General features: G+C 46.8%; 2 protein-coding genes across 2 annotated transcripts in view; both read right to left on the bottom strand.

The window, feature by feature from the left end:
• The window catches only part of LOC142498180 (uncharacterized), a 49,409-nt gene extending 31,098 nt beyond the window's left edge, over positions 1–18,311 (bottom strand). Inside the window, exons 1-3 of the mRNA XM_075606691.1 lie at positions 18,209–18,311; positions 7,477–7,584; positions 5,074–5,248 (exon numbers count right to left, since the gene is read on the bottom strand). Coding sequence (XP_075462806.1) covers positions 5,074–5,248; positions 7,477–7,551 — 250 coding nt within the window. The 5' untranslated portion in view covers positions 7,552–7,584; positions 18,209–18,311. The remainder of the gene's footprint in view (positions 1–5,073; positions 5,249–7,476; positions 7,585–18,208) is intronic.
• The window catches only part of LOC142497974 (uncharacterized), a 364,739-nt gene that overhangs the window by 225,140 nt on the left and 114,395 nt on the right, over positions 1–25,204 (bottom strand). The gene's annotated exons all lie outside the window — the stretch shown is intronic.

The following is a 25,204-nucleotide window of genomic DNA, read 5'->3' on the forward strand; positions in this document are numbered from 1 at the left end:
GTGTCTCTTCGATTGTTATCTGTGCTGGTCTCCCCCTCCCTGTGTGGAAGTGATTTATGGCTAGAGGTGTTAAATGGTACCTGAAAGTTAGTGATGTAAGTGTGTGTGTGTGTATCTGTGTGAATATAAATGAATGCAGAGCCCACAGTGTATACAGTGCTTTACAAAAGGTGTGTGTTGAGTGGGAGTTAATATAAATGGTGTGGGTAGGTGTGGAAATGTGAGAGATTGTAGCAAAACTTAAAGTGTGTAGATACTATGTGGTCCCTATTGGTGTATAGGGATGGAAAAACAAGGAGTATTTGTATGTGTAAGAGACAGCTGTGTGTGCATACATATAGCACAGTATGTACAGACATGGCCTTTAGCGCTCATGGGAAGAGAGTTCACTTGTGTCAGTAATGACTCATAAAATTTCGATCTCTGTTAAGGCCACCACTAAGTGTCCCGAACAGTTGCATAAATTTGTATTCATGCAACCGTCTCTCTTTCGGTGTTTTAAGATTACCTTTGAGTATGGCAACCCTCAGATCGCACATGATGAGGTACACGACATTGCTGGAGGAACAGGTGAACCTTCCTCTGATTTTGTATTCCCGATTCCTGTGTGGTATTTGTATTGTGTCCGCTGTGTAGAGCATTGCGCAGGTTTTGCATCTTGCGTCCTGGCATGGTCTTGTCCCGCATTCAGTTGTGCTGTTGAATACTTTACTCCTCACCATAATATTCTTGAGATTATGAGGTTGTCTGTATGATAATAAGGGTGCTTCAGGGAAGACCTGTTGCAGACTTGTATCTTCCTGGAGGATGGGTTGTAGTTCCCTGGCGATCTTGCGTAGGGCTCCTAGGTGTGGGTTATATGTGACCACCAAAGGTACCCTGTCGCTTGTCTCCTTCTGTTTGTATTCAAGGAGATCACTTCTTGGTATTCTGGTGGCTTTGTGAATTTGCTGGTCTACAATTCTGTGGTTATATCCACGGTTTATAAAATCTGATCTCAAGGCTGTAATCCGCTGGTCTCTGTCTGCTGTGTCGGTGCATATCCGGTTGTATCGTATGGCTTGACTGTAGATGGTTGCATGTTTGGTGTGTGTCGGGTGGAAGCTATTGTCCCTCAAATAGCTGTCTCTGTCTGTAGGTTTGCGGTATACAGAAGTCTGTAGTTGGTTGTTCTTTATGGTGATGATGGTGTCTAGGAAGTATACTTCTTCCGGGGAATGGGTGAGTTTGAGGTTGATGGTCGGGTGGAACGTATTATCATACAGACAACCTCATAATCTCAAGAATATTATGGTGAGGAGTAAAGTATTCAGCAGCACAACTGAATGCGGGACGAAACCATGCCATGACGCAAGATGCAAAACCTGCGCAATGCTCTACACAGCGGACACAATACAAATACCACACAGGAATCGGGAATACAAAATCAGAGGAAGGTTCACCTGTTCCTCCAGCAATGTCGTGTACCTCATCATGTGCATGAAATGCCCAGGAGGCTGCTACTACATAGGTGAGACGGGGCAGGGGCTAAACAAGAGAATGAACCTGCATCGCCACAGCATCACACGCGGAACAAGAGACAGTCCTGTCGGCGAACATTTCTCTGACTCTGGCCATAAGATGAACGATCTGAGGGTTGCCATACTCAAAGGTAATCTTAAAACACCGAAAGAGAGACGGTTGCATGAATACAAATTTATGCAACTGTTCGGGACACTTAGTGGTGGCCTTAACAGAGATCGAAATTTTATGAGTCATTACTGACACAAGTGAACTCTCTTCCCATGAGCGCTATAGGCCATGTCTGTACATACTGTGCTATATGTATGCACACACAGCTGTCTCTCACACATACTAATACTCCTTGTTTTTCCATCCCTATACACCAATAGGGACCACATAGTATCCACACACACTTTTAGTTATGCTACAATCTCTCACATTTCCACACCTACCCACACCATTTATATTAACTCCCACTCCACACACACCTTTTGTAAAGCACTGTATACACTGTGGGCTCTCCATTCATTTATATTCACACTTATACACACACACACACACACACACACTCTTACATCACTAACTTTCAGGTACCATTTAACACCACTAGCCATAAATCACTTCCACACGGGGGGGAGGGGGGTGAGACAAGCACAGATAACATTCCAAGAGACACTGTTTTTAAGTATACCCCTTGCTTGCTTCATTCATTGTAACATCGCCGAAAGAAGAGATCAGTGTATCTCGAAATCTCGCACAAATAAAAGCATTTCGTTAGCCACAGAACGGTATCATCTATTTATTTTTTGATTATTGAAGCTCGGCTAACACGGTACTGATACCTCTACAAGTATATATACATACATACACACACACACACACACACACACACACACACACACACACACACACACACACACACACACACACACACACACACACACACACACACACACACACACACACACACACACACAGAGTCATGCAATTTTTTTAAATCCTACCCTGCTTCGTGGAGGTGCTGCTGCGTGCCAAAAAAGGGCATGATGTCAGAGACGCGGGAACAGACTACCAGCATGCGCCAGCATTTGCATGTTCCCGCCAGCACCTCCCAACAGTACCTCACCTCAGCAGAACAAGCGAATGCCTCAATCAAGTCAATCGTGCCGATAGAAATCTGTTCTGCCGGAATGTTTGCTGGGTCTAGATAGAATCACTCTCCTTTGAATCCAGCGGCACAGAGAATGTAGTAGCCGGTATGATGGGCATGAGGTATCCCCTGGTGCAGACACGCACACTGAGCTGCACTGCATCTACAGGAAATCCCCCAGCTGACTTTCATCATCCTTGCTGGGTAAGGGATTCCCTCAAATCATAATCGTTATCTCTGGTATTATTGTCTGCTATGTATGTATTATTTGTATATTCTTTGTTTTTGTTCTGAGCAGGCAATACAATAGTAAATAAATTTACTATTTTTTTAAAAATATATTCACCTTGGAGGTTTAATTCAGCCTAGTGTTCCTGTCTGGTGGGGGATAACTTGTGAGGAGCGCAGGTGTCACCATATAATATATTTATAATGATAAATAAGATATAATAATAACATTGCAAGTCCAACCTAACTAGTGTAAGAATAAAAATTATTAATTATATTGTGCAACGTTTATAAATACACACACAAACACACACACACACACACACACACACACACACACACACACACACACACACACACACACACACACACACACACACACACACACACACACACACATTACAGCGGCGGTAGAAAAGATTATTTTCAGAGTCTCTCCCCTCGTCGGCCCGGTCCACGGTCACTGCCGTGCGCACGCCCATTAGAGAAAGGCGGACTAACCACAGCGAATTATAAGTCCCGCGCACGCACTATATTACGGGCCTTAGCCTCGCCCTGCTCTCCCAGCCCCGCCCTGCTCTCCCAGCCCCGCCCTGCTCTCCCAGCCCCGCCAAGCTCTCCCAGCCTCGCCAACCTCTCCCAGCCTCGCCCTGCTCTCCCAGCCCCGACCTGCTCTCCCAGCCTCGCCCTGCTCTCCCAGCCCCGCCCTGCTCTCCCAGCCCCGCCAAGCTCTCCCAGCCTCGCCAACCTCTCCCAGCCTCGCCCTGCTCTCCCAGCCCCGACCTGCTCTCCCAGCCTCGCCCTGCTCTCCCAGCCCCGCCCTGCTCTCCCAGCCTCGCCCTGCTCTCCCAGCCCCGCCAACCTCTCCCAGCCCCGCCAAGCTCTCCCAGCCTCACCCTGCTCTCCCAGCCCCGACCTGCTCTCCCAGCCTCACCCTGCTCTCCCAGCCCCGACCTGCTCTCCCAGCCTCGCCCTGCTCTCCCAGCCCCGCCCTGCTCTCCCAGCCTCGCCCTGCTCTCCCAGCCCCGCCAAGCTCTCCCAGCCCCGCCAACCTCTCCCAGCCTCGCCCTGCTCTCCCAGCCTCGCCCTGCTCTCCCAGCCCCGCCCTGCTCTCTCAGCCCCGCCCTGCTCTCTCAGCCCTGCCCTGCTCTCCCAGCCCCGCCCTGCTCTCCCAGCCCCGCCCTGCTCTCCCAGCCCTGCCAAGCTCTCCCAGCCCCGCCCTGCTCTCCCAGCCTCGCCCTGTTCTCTCAGCCTCGCCCTGCTCTCCCAGCCTCGCCCTGCTCTCCCAGCCCTGCCCTGCTCTCCCAGCCTCGCCCTGCTCTCCCAGCCTCGCCAAGCTCTCCCAGCCTCGCCAAGCTCTCCCAGCCTCGCCCTGCTCTCCCAGCCTCGCCCTGCTCTCCCAGCCCTGCCCTGCTCTCCCAGCCTCGCCCTGCTCTCCCAGCCTCGCCCTGCTCTCCCAGCCTCGCCAAGCTCTCCCAGCCTCGCCCTGCTCTCCCAGCCTCGCCCTGCTCTCCCAGCCTCGCCCTGCTCTCCCAGCCTCGCCCTGCTCTCTGGTGCCCAGAAATTGTGCTAATTTATATCATGTAAATATAATTTGTAAATCCTAATTAGAATATTTCCCAGGTATTTCAGGTGTGCTGCTCTTTTGTGCACAGGTATCTCTACACATCTTGTTTAAAGGTGCGTTTTGGGGAGGAGGGTAGGGGTATATATATATATAACTTGGCCCTCTAATAAAGAAAAGTTTCTCTCTCTCTCTTACTCTGTCCTTCTCAGGGCGTGGATGGGAGCTACGCCTGTATGTTAGACCATAATTAGCCAATGGCCTTTAGTGGATATGCAATGTTATATGAATGCTGTGAAGCCATGTATACAGGTTATTATTATACTACCTGAAAGTATTTCATGTTATTCCCAATAACAATGTATCCAACTCAGCCCCTAGTGACTATGCGGTTAGAATGTCTTTACTTTGCTGAAGAAGAAAATGTCCCATTCATTGGACTAGAGCTGAACTTTTCAGATGGTAAATGCACGGATTTGGGATGTGTTTAGACGTCACACCATGCTTTGGGGGCGCAGGATACTGTGACCCACAAGATCCCTTTATAAAAAGAGACAGAAACCGAATCTTTAAAACAAAGTGCACCCAGTTGTGGCAGTTGTGACACTTACTTCTTTCTTGAACTTACCGTTTGCATGCAGAACAGATTGTGCTGTACCGATACTGACAGAACTTGGGGTGTCAGCTGGGAAACCCTTAAATTCCTCCTGGTTTTCCTCCCCATCAGAATAAAACATTGCTGCCAGAATCTGCTCATTCTTGTGAACTTCATCACTTGGGAACTCAGGGCGGGTCTTGCTCTTCTGTAAAAGTGTGTAAGTACTTACTTTAGGGTGATACGAAGATGTTTGTTCATTGAATTTCACTGTCACAAACCTGACATGTGATCTCATTCAATATGGCGTGACGCCGCTTCTCTGTGCCAGTGACACGTGTGCGCTCCCTTCTGTAATGATCTTTGTGGGTTTATAGAGCAGGAAACCATTTGAATGAGAAAGACAAACCTTTTAATAAGCAATAAGGGTCGGCGACCCTGTCCCAGCTCTCCTCAGCTGCGGGTCCCTCTCTCGCCAAACCCTCCCCCCTTCCCAATACCACACACATATATATTTATACCATCAACAGTGATTTATATCTCAGTCACTAGTACTAGGCAGAAGCGGAAGGGGTGCACAGGCCCGCCAACAGGGGGGGGGGGGCTACCAGGGGTTGGCGTCTTAGGCCCTGTGAGTCGCCGTCGGGCCAGTGTCAAAAATATGTTCTATGTATTGGGGGGCTTTGGGGAATTTTTCTATGTATTGGGGGGCTTTGGGGAATTTTTCTATGTATTGGGGGCTTTGGGGAATTGTTCTATGTATTGGGGGGCTTAGGGGTATTTTTATATGGGTTGGGGTATTTTTTATATGTATTGAGGAGGGTTGTTTTTTTATATGATGTGTGTATGTATGTATGTGGGGGGTTATATATGTTTTTATATGTATTGGGTAGGTGGTTTTTTTGGGGCGGTGGGGGAGGTTGTATATATTTGAGGGTGGGGTTTTTTTTGTATGTATTTGGGGGTGGGAAGTTTTTTGCATTGGGGGGGTAGGAAGTTTTTTGGTATATATCTTGAATTTTACTTTATACTTTTTACCATATATGTTTTGTCAATGGGATGTAGCATTGGGCACCCCTGTCTCTTGTTATATACAATTGCCACGCTCAGTAGCTCTCTTGTTGACATAAATATATATATTCATGATGTGGTGGGTGTAGGAGTTTGAGCTAGCTGGGAATGTGTGTTAATCAATTTCTGACTGGTAGCAGTTGTTTGGAGGCTGGTGGCACCTCCCCCCAGAGCTCACTCCTCCCCCCAGAGCTCACTCCTCCTCCCAGAGCTCACTCCTCCCCCCAGAGCTCACTCCTCCCCCCAGAGCTCACTCCTCCCCCCAGAGCTCACTCCTCCCCCCAGAGCTCACTCCTCCTCCTTCACCTTTTTAACTTGGGAGGTCTTTTCATTTGCTGCAGGAACAGGACCTAAGATGGTTCTTCCCTTCTCACAGAGGTAAAAGGAAGTGTTCACAGAGTAGTGTAGGACCTGCATTCATTTGGTTATACCTTGGCGTTGGTATGCAGGCTTATGACGCTTTGGCCAAAGGGTTAACTAAATAACCAAGTATTTAATATTATTATTACAGTATTTGACTTTATACTTTTTGAAACAGAAGAAACCTAGGCGCTAACTGTACAATCAGACCCAGCAATGTGTCCCATACGAAGATAACAGATAAATAATACCAACAAATCGGTGATAGGTGCCCCTAATTTATAAGGGGGGCCCTATAGAGATGGAAATCCCTTCTGCTTCAACCCCAGAAGGGACTATCCAAGACCCTTAGAAACAGAGATAAAACAAGAACAAGGGGGAGCGAGGGGTTAATGAAACAGTCTATTATTGTTATTCTTGTTTGTCATTGCATATATGCCCACAGTAAAGAGCTATTGTTTTATTGCATCCGTGTGTGTTATACATATATGGTCCTGCACGGGGTTATCCCACTCAGCTGGGATCCCGCACAGGTGGAGGCGCTGTCACATATCGAATCAGGCACACCCCAGGCTCCCTGCGGCGGAGGTTCAGGTCTCCTGCGAGCCACAGGTGACGCATACACACGTAGACGCCATATCTCCCAGGGGGTGGGGGGAAGTGTGCTACACTTGTATAAGGTTTTTAGCATTTTTTGTATAAGTTCCTGTATTTTTCCATTTTCTAAGCCAGCCCCTTCGGAAGGGGCGTGTTGCTCATTAGCAATGTATAAAGGGTACTGTCAGTCACTATATTGGCAGAGAGCTACCTTTAGCTTTCTCCCTGTGTACACCTGTATACAATAAAAATCACTTATTAATTCTGGACCTGCTGTTTTTTACAGCTTCACCAGATGGCTGGAAGATCCTAAACACGGAATGATGACCGGGCTGTGACCTTCTAACATAATAAATACCACTGATAATATCATGAACATTTCCCCAAATATTAAAGGACTATCTTTACTTTCACATTCCGGTGTCCATTCTTCATCAGAATCACTGCAGGGGCACACTGGGGGCTTTGGGGGTCGCCGTCCATTGGACATAAATGCCGGTTTTGGGGCCTTTAGACCTGAAAGAAGTTATTATAGTAATGAACGGTTAGTCCTTTTCAAATGCCATCCGTTCATAGTTTATACTACATGTATTTCTTATATACGTGCATTTATTACATGGGCAGATACTAGACACAATTCAGGGGTAAAATGACTAGACAACCAGGTGGGGGATTCGGAAGCCTTATTCTGAGCCTTACATTAATGTGATATGATGCTGTTATACAGCACACTAATAGGCTGATGGGTACGGAGACCAGAGTCCGAGAGAGAAAGATCAGTGTAAGAAAACAGACAGAATAACGCACGTTAGAGAGCGGGTGTGCCTCCATATTGCTGTTTTTCTTACAGTATGTAGAACTGGCGGGATAGAGAAACTGGTATTATCTGCCTGAGTTTCTCCTTTTGTCACCAATAATTCCCACATCATCGTCAATGTTTTGTCCTGCTAGGTTTTGCCCTGAACATGACCTCAATCCCTCGCTAATATCTGCGCAGTGACACAAACTGTCACTTAGATACTGTGTCAGGGAGCACCCCGAGATTACTGCGAATGTTTAGTTACTGTGACGGTAGGGGGTAACCAGGCCCTCAAATAAAGGTGAAGCCCGTTTTTGTTACCCCTGGTCCAAGAGAGTTAGAATCCAAATATACAAATGAGTCTGCGCTGGTGGTAATTTATCTGATACTCCAAGCGTTGGTTATTTCTGCTGCTCCCACTCACCCCCGCGGTCCAACGGGGCGATAACCCACACAACATATACAAGAAGGGGGCGCCAGAAAAACCAAAAGCAACGTGACAGAAATACATTTATATTTACTTTGTAATTAATGGTTAAAACAAAATTGTTTACAGCACATTCAACAGATAAGGCTGTCTCAAATAACGGCCACTCCCACATCTGGCTGCGGAGGCTGCGGAGGCTGCGGAGGCTGCGGAGGCTGGTCACGCTAATGGCGCCTGGGCTAGCAGCGGAGCTCAAGCTGCCCGCCCACTACTAAGGGAAGGGAGGGGGAAAGTGGGGGTTCCAGCCGCGTCCTGCGATGACGTCACACGTCCCACAGACACTAAATCTGCATAAAGGATATCCCTCACATAGGGGGTGTATCCTAGCACTCAAAGGATATCCCTTACATAGGGGGTGTATCCTAGCACTCAAAGGATATCCCTCACATAGGGGGTGTATCCTAGCACTCAAAGGATATCCCTTACATAGGGGGTGTATCCTAGCACTCAAAGGATATCCCTTACATAGGGGGTGTATCCTAGCACTCAAAGGATATCCCTTACATAGGGGGTGTATCCTAGCACTCAAAGGATATCCCTTACATAGGGGGTGTATCCTAGCACTCAAAGGATATCCCTTACATAGGGGGTCTATCTTAGCACTCAAAGGATATCCCTTACATAGGGGGTGTATCCTAGCACTCAAAGGATATCCCTTACATAGGGGTGTATCCTAGCACTCAAAGGATATCCCTTACATAGGGGGTGTATCCTAGCACTCAAAGGATATCCCTTACATAGGGGGTGTATCCTAGCACTCAAAGGATATCCCTTACATAGGGGGTGTATCCTAGCACTCAAAGGATATCCCTTACATAGGGGGTGTATCCTAGCACTCAAAGGATATCCCTTATATATGGGGTGTATACTAGCACTCAAAGGATATCCCTTATATAGGGGGTGTATCCTAGCACTCAAAGGATATCCCTTACATAGGGGGTGTATCCTAGCACTCAAAGGATATCCCTTACATAGGGGATGTATCCTAGCACTCAAAGGATATCCCTTACATAGGGGTGTATCCTAGCACTCAAAGGATATCCCTTATATAGGGGGTGTATCCTAGCACTCAAAGGATATCCCTTACATAGGAGGTGTATCCTAGCACTCAAAGGATATCCCTTATATAGGGGGTATATCCTAGCACTCAAAGGATATCCCTGATATATGGGGTGTATACTAGCACTCAAAGGATATCCCTTACATAGGGGGTGTATCCTAGCACTCAAAGGATATCCCTTACATAGGGGGTGTATCCTAGCACTCAAAGGATATCCCTTACATAGGGGGTGTATCCTAGCACTCAAAGGATATACCTTACATAGGGGTGTATCCTAGCACTCAAATGATATCCCTTACATAGGGGTGTATCCTAGCACCCAAAGGATATCCCTTACATAGGGGGTGTAGCCTAGCACTCAAAGGATATCCCGTACATAGGGGGTGTATCATAGCAATCAAAGGATATCCCTTACATAGGGGGTGTATCCTAGCACTCAAAGGATATCCCTTATATAGGGGTGTATCCTAGCACTCAATGGATATCCCTTACATAGGGGGTGTATCCTAGCACTCAAAGGATATCCCTTACATAGGGGGTGTATCCTAGCACTCAAAGGATATCCCTTACATAGGGGGTGTATCCTAGCACTCAAAGGATATCCCTTACATAGGGGGTATATCCTAGCACTCAAAGGATATCCCTTACATAGGGGGTGTATCCTAGCACTCAAATGATATCCCTTACATAGGGGTGTATCATAGCACTCAAAGGATATCCCTTACATAGGGGTGTATCCTAGCACCCAAAGGATATCCCTTACATAGGGGGTGTATCCTAGCACTCAAAGGATATCCCGTACATAGGGGGTGTATCCTAGCAATCAAAGGATATCCCTTACATAGGGGGTGTATCCTAGCACTCAAAGGATATCCCTTATATAGGGGTGTATCCTAGCACTCAATGGATATCCCTTACATAGGGGGTGTATCCTAGCACTCAAAGGATATCCCTTACATAGGGGGTGTATCCTAGCACTCAAAGGATATCCCTTACATAGGGGGTGAATCCTAGCACTCAAAGGATATCCCTTATATATGGGGTGTATACTAGCACTCAAAGGATATCCCTTATACAGGGGATGTATCCTAGCACTCAAAGGATATCCCTTACATAGGGGGTGTATCCTAGCACTCAAAGGATATCCCTTACATATGGGGTGTATCCTAGCACTCAAAGGATATCCCTTACATAGGGGTGTATCCTAGCACTCAAAGGATATCCCTTACATAGGGGGTGAATCCTAGCACTCAAAGGATATCCCTTACATAGGGGGTGTATCCTAGCACTCAAAGGATATCCCTTATATAGGGGATGTATCCTAGCACTCAAAGGATATCCCTGATATATGGGGTGTATACTAGCACTCAAAGGATATCCCTTACATAGGGGGTGTATCCTAGCACTAAAAGGATATCCCTCACATAGGGGTGTATCCTAGCACTCAAAGGATATCCCTTACATAGGGGGTGTATCCTAGCACTCAAAGGATATCCCTTACATAGGGGGTGTATCCTAGCACTCAAAGGATATCCCTTATATAGGGGTGTATCCTAGCACTCAAATGATATCCCTTACATAGGGGGTGTATCCTAGCACTCAAAGGATATCCCTTATATATGGGGTGTATACTAGCACTCAAAGGATATCCCTTATATAGGGGATGTATCCTAGCACTCAAAGGATATCCCTTACATATGGGGTGTATCCTAGCACTCAAAGGATATCCCTTACATAGGGGTGTATCCTAGCACTCAAATGATATCCCTTACATAGGGGTGTGTATCCTAGCACTCAAAGGATATCCCTTATATAGGGGATGTATCCTAGCACTCAAAGGATATCCCTGATATATGGGGTGTATACTAGCACTCAAAGGATATCCCTTATATAGGGGGTGTATCCTAGCACTAAAAGGATATACCTCACATAGGGGTGTATCCTAGCACTCAAAGGATATCCCTTACATAGGGGGTGTATCCTTGCACTCAAAGGATATCCCTTACATAGGGGGTGTATCCTAGCACTCAAAGGATATCCCTTATATAGGGGTGTATCCTAGCACTCAAAGGATATCCCTTACATAGGGGGTGTATCCTAGCACTCAAAGGATATCCCTTACATAGGGGGTTTATCCTAGCACTCAAAGGATATCCCTTACATAGGGGGTGTATCCTAGCACTCAAAGGATATCCCTTACATAGGGGGTGTATCCTAGCACTCAAAGGATATCCCTTACATAGGGGGCGTATCCTAGCACTCAAAGGATATCCCTTACATATGGGGTGTATCCTAGCACTCAAAGGATATCCCTTACATAGGGGTGTATCCTAGCACTCAAAGGATATCCCTTATATAGGGGGTATATCCTAGCACTCAAAGGATATCCCTTACATAGGGGGTGTATCCTAGCACTCAAAGGATATCCCTTATATAGGGGATGTATCCTAGTACTCAAAGGATATCCCTGATATATGGGGTGTATACTAGCACTCAAAGGATATCCCTTATATAGGGGATGTATCCTAGCACTCAAAGGATATCCCTGATATATGGGGTGTATACTAGCACTCAAAGGATATCCCTTACATAGGGGGTGTATACTAACACTCAAAGGATATCCCTTATATAGGGGATGTCTCAATTCAATTTGTTTCCCATTGGTGCTTAAAGTCCTTTTTTGACACCTCCACAATTACAAACATTGTATCCCACAAACCAACTGGATACTTAAATCACACACAGCCATTGCATATACTACCCATGTCCCTAATTAACCCCTATGTAGCACTGTTAACTCCTTAATTTATCACTATATGCAGGGCCGCCAACAGGGGGGTCTGCCGGTGTTGGTGTCCCGGGCTCCGTGAGTAAGGGGGCCACCTGGGCCCCCTGCACGGAAGTGCCCCTCGATAAATCCCGTCGCCCGGTCCTGATTGGCTGGCAAGCTGCCAGGATATTTTTTTTGGCACGCAGCAAGCTCTCTACGAGTGCGCGCGCATCGGTGTGAGAAGAGTGCGCGCGCGTCGGTGTGAGAAGAGTGCGCGAGCGTCGGTGTGAGAAGAGTGCGCGCGTCTGTGTGAGAAAGTTTTTAAAGCTTCCAGTGACTGAGCTCCAGATCAGACCCAACGCTAACACCACCCTAACTCCTGTCACTAGTTTTAAATACCAGGGCATATGGTTTGACTCCCACTTAACATTCGGGATGCACATTGATACCCTGACATCCAAAACCTATGCCAAACTAGGTAAACTTTACAGGAACAAATCCTCCCTAAGGCCGCGCTTATAGTGCTGGCGACAGCAACACGACCGATCTCACCCGTTGCCACCCGCGAAAGTTGTAATTTGTTTTTCTGCGACTGTCGGCAGTGGCGTCACTAAAGGGGGCGGGCCACGCAATTTGATTGGTTTACAGACAGTCACATGTGGCGACTCTCTCTAAAAAATCAAAAAGACCCGGCTACCAATTTTACAGACGCTCCGTCGCGCTTACTATACGCGCTGGCGACGGAGTCATTTGTCGCCGTCGCGGGCACTATAAGCGCAGCCTAAGTCTGCTGGTCAGAAAGCGTATCGCACAGCAGATGCTAATGCCAATTATCGACTATGGAGACATAGTATACGGCTCGGCACCCCAAACCCACCGTAGCAAACTTGATACCCTCTACAATTCAATAAGCCGTTTTGTTCTCCAATGCAACTACAACACACATCTCTGCGAAATGCTCAGAGAACTAGAATGGTCGTCACTCGAGTCTAGGCGCAAAGTTCACCTTTCCTGTCTTGCCCAAATACTTTCTGGGCAAGCTACCCGCCTATCTGAACATGCTCCTCACCCCTACCACATGCAGCACTTTTCATCTGAGATCTGACTCCAAAAGACTGTTCATGGTCCCAAGGTTCAGCAAAGTATCCGGCCGCTCCTCCTGCTCTTACTGTGCACCCCAAAACTGGAACAACCTACCGGAGACTCTCACAGCCGCCACCAGTCTAAGGCCGCGCTTATAGTGACGGCGACGCGATGTCGCTGAAAACAAACGCATTGCCGCCGCTGCGTGTGATTATAGTAAGCGCGACGGTGACAATGCAATGTCTTGTATATAATGTATACCCTGCTCACTTATGTAACTGTATTTCTAACCATGTATTATTTGTCATCATAACTCTATGCCCAGGACATGCGTGAGAACGAGAGGTAACTCTCACTGTATTACTGCCTGTAACACATGTTATAACTCTGTGCCCAGGACATGCGTGAGAGCGAGAGGTAACTCTCAGTGTATTACTTCCTGTAACACGTTATAACTCTGTGCCCAGGGCATGCGTGAGAACAAGAGGTAACTCTCACTGTATTACTGCCTGTAACACTGTATTACTGCCTGTAACACGTTATAACTCTGTGCCCAGGACATGCGTGAGAACGAGAGGTAACTCTCACTGTATTACTGCCTGTAACACGTTATAACTCTGTGCCCATGACATGCGTGAGAACGAGAGGTAACTCTCACTGTATTACTGCCTGTAACATGTTATAACTCTGTGCACAGGGCATGCGTGAGAACAAGAGGTAACTCTCACTGTATTACTGCCTGTAACACATGTTATAACTCTGTGCCCAGGGCATGCGTGAGAACAAAAGGTAACTCTCACTGTATTACTGCCTGTAACACGTTATAACTCTGTGCCCAGGACATGCATGAGAACGAGAGGTAACTCTCACTGTATTACTTCCTGTAACACATGTTATAACTCTGTGCTCAGGACATGCGTGAGAACGAGAGGTAACTCTCACTGTATTACTGCCTGTAACACATGTTATAACTCTGTGCCCAGGACATGCGTGAGAACGAGAGGTAACTCTCACTGTATTACTGCCTGTAACACATGTTATAACTCTGTGCCCAGGACATGCGTGAGAGCGAGAGGTAACTCTCACTGTATTACTGCCTGTAACACATGTTATAACTCTGTGCCCAGGGCATGCGTGAGAACAAAAGGTAACTCTCACTGTATTACTGCCTGTAACACGTTATAACTCTGTGCCCAGGACATGCGTGAGAACGAGAGGTAACTCTCACTGTATTACTGCCTGTAACACATGTTATAACTCTGTGCCCAGGACATGCGTGAGAACGAGAGGTAACTCTCACTGTATTACTGCCTGTAACACATGTTATAACTCTGTGCTCAGGACATGCGTGAGAACGAGAGGTAACTCTCACTGTATTACTGCCTGTAACACACGTTATAACTCTGTGCCCAGGACATGCGTGAGAACGAGAGGTAACTCTCACTGTATTACTGCCTGTAACACGTTATAACTCTGTGCCCAGGACATGCGTGAGAACGAGAGGTAACTCTCACTGTATTACTGCCTGTAACACATGTTATAACTCTGTGCCCAGGACATGCGTGAGAACGAGAGGTAACTCTCACTGTATTACTGCCTGTAACACATGTTATAACTCTGTGCCCAGGACATACGTGAGAACGAGAGGTAACTCTCACTGTATTACTGCCTGTAACAGATGTTATAACTCTGTGCCCAGGACATACGTGAGAACGAGCGGTAACTCTCACTGTATTACTGCCTGTAACACATGTTATAACTCTGTGCCCAGGACATGCGTGAGAACGAGAGGTAACTCTCACTGTATTACTGCCTGTAACAGATGTTATAACTCTGTGCCCAGGACATACGTGAGAACGAGCGGTAACTCTCACTGTATTACTGCCTGTAACACATGTTATAACTCTGTGCCCAGGACATACGTGAGAACGAGAGGTAACTCTCACTGGGGCTTATGCAGAGAGGTACGGAGCAGAAAGGATTAAATTCGCCGCAGGTTTGGCATTTAATGTTGTGCTATGCAGGGTACTCCGGTAGCGCGGTGTGCATGAAATTACTAATTAGGCGAGTTTCACTTGGCATGAAACTCGCCATTCAGAGCCGCGTGGTATTTGCCCACAATACATCCAACTTTTGTTGGCGGGACAAATTTCCCCTGAACGCGCCATTTAGTAGCTCCGATTGGCGCGTTCATGCGCATCGGAGCTACTGGAATCCTGCGTGTTTCCGCATTGGCGAAATCACGCTTCTCGCCATATGTCTGGCGAATTTGAATTGGCCCGCCAAGTTCTCGCCAGTAACTGCCTAAATGTGGAAATATTTGCCTCTTAACCTGGCGAAATTTCACTTTACGTACCTCTCTGCATAAGCCCCACTGTATTACTGCCTGTAACACGTTATAACTCTGTGCCCAGGACATGCGTGAGAACGAGAGGTAACTCTCACTGTATTACTGCCTGTAACACGTTATAACTCTGTGCCCAGGACATGCGTGAGAGCGAGTGGTAACTCTCACTGTATTACTGCCTGTAACACGTTATAACTCTGTGCCCAGGACATGCGTGAGAGCGAGAGGTAACTCTCACTGTATTACTGCCTGTAACATGTTATAACTCTGTGCCCAGGACATGCGTGAGAAAGAGAGGTAACTCTCACTGTATTACTGCCTGTAACACATGTTATAACTCTGTGCCCAGGACATGCGTGAGAGCGAGAGGTAACTCTCACTGTATTACTGCCTGTAACACGTTATAACTCTGTGCCCAGGACATGCATGAGAACGAGAGGTAACTCTCACTGTATTACTGCCTGTAACACAGTTATAACTCTGTGCCCAGGACATGCGTGAGAACGAGAGGTAACTCTCACTGTATTACTGCCTGTAACACATGTTATAACTCTGTGCCCAGGACATGCGTGAGAACAAGAGGTAACTCTCACTGTATTACTGACGGTAACACGTTATAACTCTATGCCGAGGACATGCGTGAGAACGAGAGGTAACTCTCACTGTATTACTGCCTGTAACACATGTTATAACTCTGTGCCCAGGACATGCGTGAGAACGAGAGGTAACTCTCACTGTATTACTGACGGTAACACGTTATAACTCTATGCCGAGGACATGCGTGAGAACGAGAGGTAACTCTCACTGTATTACTGCCTGTAACACGTTATAACTCTGTGCCCAGGACATGCATGAGAACGAGAGGTAACTCTCACTGTATTACTGCCTGTAACACAGTTATAACTCTGTGCCCAGGACATGCGTGAGAACGAGAGGTAACTCTCACTTTATTACTGCCTGTAACACGTTATAACTCTGTGCCCAGGACATGCGTGAGAACGAGAGGTAACTCTCACTGTATTACTGACGGTAACACGTTATAACTCTATGCCGAGGACATGCGTGAGAACGAGAGGTAACTCTCACTGTATTACTGCCTGTAACACATGTTATAACTCTGTGCCCAGGAATGCGTGAGAACAAGAGGTAACTCTCACTGTATTACTGCCTGTAACACGTTATAACTCTGTGCCCAGGACATGCGTGAGAACGAGAGGTAACTCTCACTGTATTACTGCCTGTAACACATTATAACTCTGTGCCCAGGACATGCGTGAGAACGAGAGGTAACTCTCACTGTATTACTGCCTGGTAACACATGTTATAACTCTGTGCCCAGGACAAGCGTGAGAGCGAGAGGTAACGCTCACTGTATTACTGCCTGTAACACACGTTATACCTCTGTGCCCAGGACATGCGTGAGAGCGAGAGGTAACTCTCACTGTATTACTGCCTGTAACACATGTTATAACTCTGTGCCCAGGACATGCGTGAGAACGAGAGGTAACTCTCACTGTATTACTGACTGGTAACACATCTTATAAAAAAAATAATAGTGTGTGTGTCGGTGTGAGAATGTGAGTGTCTGTATGAGTGTGTGTGTCTGTATGAGTGTGTGTGTGTGTCTGTATGAGAAAGCGTGTGTGTGTCTGTGAGGGACAGAGTGTATATGAGAGAGAGTGTCTGTATGAGAGTTTGTGTCAAAGATACTGACAGGGTGAGAGGGGCAGGGGGTGAGGGGCAGGGGGTGAGGGGCAGAGGGTGAGGGGCAGGGGGTGAGGGGCAGGGGGTGAGGGGCAGGGGGTGAGGGGCAGAGGGTGAGGGGCAGAGGGTGAGGGGCAGGAGGTGAGAGGTAGGGGGTGAGGGGAAGGGGGTGAGGGGAAGGGGGTGAGGGGAAGGGGGTGAGGGGCAGGGGGTGAGGGACAGGGGGTGAGGGGCAGGGAATGAGGGGCAGGGAATGAGGGGCAGAGGGTGAGGGGCGGGGGGTGAGGGGCGGGGGGTGAGAGGCGGGGGGTGAGGGGCAGAGGGTCAGGGGCGGGGGTTGAGAGGTAGGGGGTGAGGGGCAGAGGGTGAGAGGCGGGGTGAGAGGCGGGGGGTGAGGGGCAGAGGGTCAGGGGCGGGGAGTGAGAGGCAGGAGGTGAGGGGCAGGGGGTGAGGGGCAGAGGGTGAGGGGCAGGGGGTGAGGGGTGAGGGGCATGGGTGAGGGGGTGAGGGGCAGAGGGTGAGGGGCAGGGGGGTGAGGGGTAGGGGGAGAGGGGCAGAGGGTGAGGGGCAGGGGGTGAGGGGCAGGGGGTGAGGGGCAGGGGGTTAAGGGCGGAGGGTGAGGGGCGGGGGGTGAGGGGCAGGGGGTGAGGGGAAGGGGGTGAGGGGCAGGGGGTGAGGGGAAGGGGGTGAGGGGCCGGGGGCAGCCGTCCCCCCTAACAAAGGCTGGCTCCTAAAACTTGTGCCTGGATCCCAAGTACTGTATATATGTATCCCCCCATTATTATTAACCGGGTAACAGAGGCCCCCCCCCTCCCTTATTGTTATTACCCCCGGGTAACAGAGCCCCTCCCCCCTTATTATTATTACCCCCCGGGTAACAGAGCCCCTACCTGCCTCCGCTGCAGGGAGCTGCTCAGCTGCTTCGCTCTGTGTGCAGAGCTGATCGGGGAGAGTGGGGCATTCGGGACTACAATTCCCAGAAGCCTCGGTTGGGTCACATGGGCCGTCTCAGCCAATCAGGCGAGAGCAGCCATAACTGGGGGAGGCAGCTGCACAGTCTGCAGCAAGCACGCGGCCACTATAATCTGGGCATTATGGCTGCTAATATGAAGATATAGGAATATCATAATAATAGATGGTTGGAGAGAAAATTCCTCATCAGAATCCGTCAGATGTCTTTCACGTTCCTCCAGGGTAGCTGTTGCCATCAGTTTTGAATTGCTGTATAATACTTGCCAGCTGTACATGACCTCTCTTCAGACTTTTCTCCTCCCCCTGGTTATCAAAACTGTTTTTTTTTTTTTGACCTTACATCTTAAATCCCGTTTAGGGTGAAGGGAAGCGCGGAGCTGGCGCTCTGGCGCTTATGCGCAGTGACGTCATGCACATGTAAGCAGGAGACAAACTTTGTCCTGCTAGAAGAAATGTGCGAGCGCGGGGGCCGTGTCAATGGGACGCAGGGGGCGTGTCGATGAGACGCGGGGGCGTGTCGATGGGACGTGGGGGCGTGTCGATGGGACGCGGTGGGCGTGTCAATGTGACGCGGGGGCGTGTCAATGGGACGCGAGGGCATCTATTGCAGTAACATATATATATATATATATATATATATATGTATATATGGTAAGTATCGAGTGGGATATTATACAACCATGGATTGGCAATGCTCAGAGCACAATAGAATACTGATGGAAAAAGCTGCGTGATGTAGCACCAAATCCAATGGCTAATGCAGCTGTAATTAAAGAAACAGACGGATATACAGAGACACAGGGCCTCATGCAGTAAGCCCCGATAAGGCTTTTTCGGCATTTTATAGCCGTTTTTTGCCCTCCTGATTCAGTAAGCCCTGATAAATGGGAATTATCGGCAGCTTTTCTTCCGAAAAAAACATTTTCGCCACCCGGCTGCCGATAAGCCACTTATCGGGACTTTTTTTCCCCGCCTGAATTCAGTAAGCCCCGATCAGCTTTTCGGTGCTGATCGGCAGGCCAGATTGGAGATTTTATGGCCAATCCAGCCCGCCAACTAAAGTTGGCAACTTGCTGAAGGAGAAGCATCGGCAAGGGCGACACTTAGAAAAAATCAGCCCTTTTTCCTGCCTGTGATTGATGCCGGGGGTCTCCGGAGCTGATACCCGCACCGGAGCCCCCCGGCATGCATCCGAGGCAGGAAAAAGGCATTTTAAAGCCACTTCATTACCTTAGTGGCTAACCGCTAAGGCAATGAAGGGGTTAACGCATAGTAGCATGTTTATTGGGGACAAATGCCCCCAATAAACATAGCAGCAATACACAACATACAGTATAGTAATGGGCAGAATGACTATTATCCACAAATGGATAATAGTGCAGTTGTCCATTTAAAATACATACACAACAATAAAGACATTAAATACATATAGCACTCACCCATGTCCCACTGCCACGATGAAGGCCATCCTCATCTTCATCCTGCCCATGCCCCATCCGCTTCTGCAAAACAAACACAAGAATTACAACATCCAAATTAATGTCCCCTAACCCCTTAATCACCATAGCGGTTATTAACCGCTACAGTTATTAAGGGGTTAAGCCACCATCACCCACATACCCTCCCCCACAAAGCCCCCCAACCACCCTCACCCAATACCCACAGGGGAGTCCTACCAAATACCCTTGGGCTTAATACCCCCTCCCCCAGCACATACAGTACAATAATGTGCCAAATAACTATTATCCACAGGGATAATACATTATTTGGCCATTATTAAACACATTCAATACCGTTAAAATGTAAAGAAAATTGTACTAACCTCATCAATAAGAAGCCTCCGTCGCCAGCATCATCCTTGGGGTCCGTTGCCAACATTATAAATAGCCACAACATTTGAATATCATTAACATAACACTGAACCCCTTAATCACCTTATCGGGTACAAACCTGAAAGGTAATTAAGGGGTGAAGCCATCCTGCAATGCCTACAACAGTTATGCATAACATCCTCAGTGAAATAAATACCCATTGCCTAACCAAATTCCATTTAATCATTCAATCTGTAGGCTCACATGCCTCATAAAACATTGCATTTACAGTGTATACATGTAGCATAACATGTAAACTGCATGTACACGCTGCAAATCAATGTTAACAATACAATAATCCCACTCAAATCGCCATACATCACAAGAAGTATATTATTTAATCCAATAAACTCACCATCAATGAATTACCACACATCACTTACATCCCTAAACAATTAAAATACCATCCATACCAATTACACAATGAACTAAAGCTATCCTAACAGAGAACCACTTCAAAACATAGAAAAAAGTACACCAACAAATACAATATACTAAAGCAAGGCTTTCCATATCCTACTGTACAGCCTGGAAGCCCAAAACTTACATCTGTCTAAAAATAAAATACATTTAGCACACATCAATGCATAGCCACAATGATTAACAATACAGAATAAGAAGCTTTAACAACACTATCATTTATTACCCTGTATATATATCTGTACACATACATACAGACATACATACAGTGGGAAGAAATGATATGCATTATAAAAAATGAAAACATGAAAAAGCAACAAAAAAAACAGTTACATTAAGTACATTTCTTTATTTAACTTACCATTACTTGCCCCCACCGACTCCCGTTGATCAGCTTACTCACGAACCAATCCAGGAACAAATCCACGAACCCAACCAGGAACCAATCCAAGAACAAGTGCAGGAACCAATCCAGGAACCAAGCCACGAAGAAATCCACGACACGATCCAGGAACAGGAAACCATAAAAGAAAAAAACATAACAAATTAAACATTAAAATAATAAAACATGACAATCAAGGGTTGTACTAGGTTTATTCTTAGTGAATCTGTATTAAAATACCTTGTTCCGGGGTCTTCTTGACGTCCGGTGCCACGCCCTGGTCTTCAATCTTCAGGAGGAGGTCCGTCCTCCTCGGCGTCTGCCTTCAAAATGAGACGACATAGGCTTTTAAAGGCCTATGACGTCACATTTGTCGTCATATGGTTCCCACGGCCCTGATTGGGCCGTGAAAACCATGTGTTTTGGCCGATGTAAAAAAATTTGATGACGTCACTTAAAGGCAATCCCAGCACAGCCAATCAGAAAGGCTTTGCTGCAATTGCCTTTAAGAAAACGTCATGAAATGACACATGGCCGGACTCACATGGTACTTGAACCAATCAGAGTAGGGATGGAGTTCCCACGCTCTGATTGGCTGGCTTACCATGTGAGTCCGGCCATGTGTCATTTCATGACGTTTTCTTAAAGGCAATTGCAGCAAAGCCTTTCTGATTGGCTGTGCTGGGATTGCCTTTAAGTGACGTCATCAAATTTTTTTACATCGGCCAAAACACATGGTTTTCACGGCCCAATCAGGGCCGTGGGAACCATATGACGACAAATGTGACGTCATAGGCCTTTAAAAGCCTATGTCGTCTCATTTTGAAGGCAGACGCCGAGGAGGACGGACCTCCTCCTGAAGATTGAAGACCAGGGCGTGGCACCGGACGTCAAGAAGACCCCGGAACAAGGTATTTTAATACAGATTCACTAAGAATAAAACTAGTACAACCCTTGATTGTCATGTTTTATTATTTTAATGTTTAATTTGTTATGTTTTTTTCTTTTATGGTTTCCTGTTCCTGGATCGTGTCGTGGATTTCTTCGTGGCTTGGTTCCTGGATTGGTTCCTGCACTTGTTCTTGGATTGGTTCCTGGTTGGGTTCGTGGATTTGTTCCTGGATTGGTTCGTGAGTAAGCTGATCAACGGGAGTCGGTGGGGGCAAGTAATGGTAAGTTAAATAAAGAAATGTACTTAATGTAACTGTTTTTTTTGTTGCTTTTTCATGTTTTCATTTTTTATAATGCATATCATTTCTTCCCACTGTATGTATGTCTGTATGTATGTGTACAGATATATATACAGGGTAATAAATGATAGTGTTGTTAAAGCTTCTTATTCTGTATTGTTAATCATTGTGGCTATGCATTGATGTGTGCTAAATGTATTTTATTTTTAGACAGATGTAAGTTTTGGGCTTCCAGGCTGTACAGTAGGATATGGAAAGCCTTGCTTTAGTATATTGTATTTGTTGGTGTACTTTTTTCTATGTTTTGAAGTGGTTCTCTGTTAGGATAGCTTTAGTTCATTGTGTAATTGGTATGGATGGTATTTTAATTGTTTAGGGATGTAAGTGATGTGTGGTAATTCATTGATGGTGAGTTTAATGGATTAAATAATATACTTCTTGTGATGTATGGCGATTTGAGTGGGATTATTGTATTGTTAACATTGATTTGCAGCATGTACATGCAGTTTACATGTTATGCTACATGTATACACTGTAAATGCAATGTTTTATGAGGCATGTGAGCCTACAGATTGAATGATTAAATGGAATTTGGTTAGGCAATGGGTATTTATTTCACTGAGGATGTTATGCATAACTGTTGTAGGCATTGCAGGATGGCTTCACCCCTTAATTACCTTTCAGGTTAGTACCCGATAAGGTGATTAAGGGGTTCAGTGTTATGTTAATGATATTCAAATGTTGTGGCTATTTATAATGTTGGCAACGGACCCCAAGGATGATGCTGGCGACGGAGGCTTCTTATTGATGAGGTTAGTACAATTTTCTTTACATTTTAACGGTATTGAATGTGTTTAATAATGGCCAAATAATGTATTATCCCTATGTGGATAATAGTTATTTGGCACATTATTGTACTGTATGTGCTGGGGGAGGGGGTATTAGGCCCAAGGGTATTTGGTAGGACTCCCCTGTGGGTATTGGGTGAGGGTGGTTGGGGGGCTTTGTGGGGGAGGGTATGTGGGTGATGGTGGCTTAACCCCTTAATAACTGTAGCGGTTAATAACCGCTATGGTGATTAAGGGGTTAGGGGACATTAATTTGGATGTTGTAATTCTTGTGTTTGTTTTGCAGAAGCGGATGGGGCATGGGCAGGATGAAGATGAGGATGGCCTTCATCGTGGCAGTGGGACATGGGTGAGTGCTATATGTATTTAATGTCTTTATTGTTGTGTATGTATTTTAAATGGACAACTGCACTATTATCCATTTGTGGATAATAGTCATTCTGCCCATTACTATACTGTATGTTGTGTATTGCTGCTATGTTTATTGGGGGCATTTGTCCCCAATAAACATGCTACTATGCGTTAACCCCTTCATTGCCTTAGCGGCTATCCGCTATGGTAATGAAGCAGCATTAATGTATTTTAATAATATTGTGCGGAAGCAGGAGGCCCGCTGAGCTGAAGCGCATTTATTTGTGGCTCAGAGACCCCCTGCCTCCCGAGTTACAGGCCCCGGTTTGGGCCATCGGTTACAGTGTGGACGCCATGTTTATTGCGGGGACGCTATAAACATGGCGGCGACACTGCCACCCGATGACACATACCGGGGCCTGTAACTCGGGAGGCAGGGGGTCCCTGCTCCACAAAGCAATGCGGTTCAGCTCAGGGGACCCCCTGCACACTGTACAGTATAATTAAAAAGACATTCATGCTGCTTCATTACCGTTGCACATAGCCGCCAAGGTAAGGAACGACTCTTTTTTGATGTGTGTGTGTTTTATTTATACTGTACATGTGCAGAGGGTCTCCGGAGCAGAACCGCGTTGGTTTGAGGTCCGGGGACCCCCTGCCCCCCGAGATACAGGCCCCTTTATGGGGTGCCGGTATCCCTCTGGTTTGTTTACAGGTCGCGGTCACGTGATCGGGACCTTCAAACGCCGAGGGATACTGGCACCCCATAAAGGGGCCTGTATCTCGGGGGGCAGGGGTTCCCCGGACCTCAAACCAACGCGGTTCAGCTCCGAAGACCCCCTGCACATGTACACTATGAGTAAAAGTTGTTTTTAAATACTTTTTTTTGTTGCCGATGTTTGCGCTGAGAGAGCGGCTTGTCTCTCTCAGCTGCAAACATCTATCGGCACCAAAGGCTTATCGGGAGCCTTATCGGGAGCCAGACTGTATCGCCACAGGTCATCGGCAGCTTTGCTTTCGCAGTGCTTCGGCAGGGATCGGAAGGATTCGGCCCTTACTGAATACTGCGAGGGCAAATCACCAAAAAATGGCCTGTTAGCCACCAATCCGCAACCCTTACCGAAAATGTTGGATCGGGGCTTACTGTCTGAGGCCCACAGTCTCTAATGCTGGCCTCAGTCATTGATATTCATAGTGCAGAGGGCGTACACTACAGTACTCCATATACAGATGTTCAAATGAAGGGTGTATAAGTGAAGCCCTCATTGAGGCCATGTGGATTTAGGGTCTTTAATCTAAAAATCCACTCTGCCTCCCGTTTCAACAACCTATTATCTATATCACCTTCTCGCATGTTGTTCTTCAGGTGGTCAATACCCATGAAGGAGAGGCATTTGGTGTCCCCTTGATGAAAGTTGTTAACATGACGAGCTACTGGCATGTCAAGTTTGTTTTTTATAGAGTTAACATGTTCAAGTACGCGTCGTCGAAATTCCCTTATGGTCTTGCCCACGTATCTATGACCACAACTACAAGATATGAGATAAATTACATTTGTTGTCTTACAATTAATGTATTGTCGGATGTCATATTTTTTTGAATGATCAATATTATAGAAACATTTAGCTGGTGTGATGTATTCACAGGCTTTACAGCTTTTGCATTGGTAGGTGCCCATTAATGAAGGTGTCAACCAGGTGGACTTGTTATGGCGTTGAAAATGACTATGTACTAGACCATCATATAAGTTGGTAGATCTCCTGCTAGTTATACTCGGTGTCTTTCAGTACCTTTGTGAGGTCTTCATCTGACTGCAAAATCTGCCAGTGTTTAGAAAAAATGGACCTAATTT

Source organism: Ascaphus truei, chromosome 6, assembly GCF_040206685.1.
Source record: "Ascaphus truei isolate aAscTru1 chromosome 6, aAscTru1.hap1, whole genome shotgun sequence".
NCBI classification, from domain to species: Eukaryota; Metazoa; Chordata; class Amphibia; order Anura; family Ascaphidae; genus Ascaphus; species Ascaphus truei.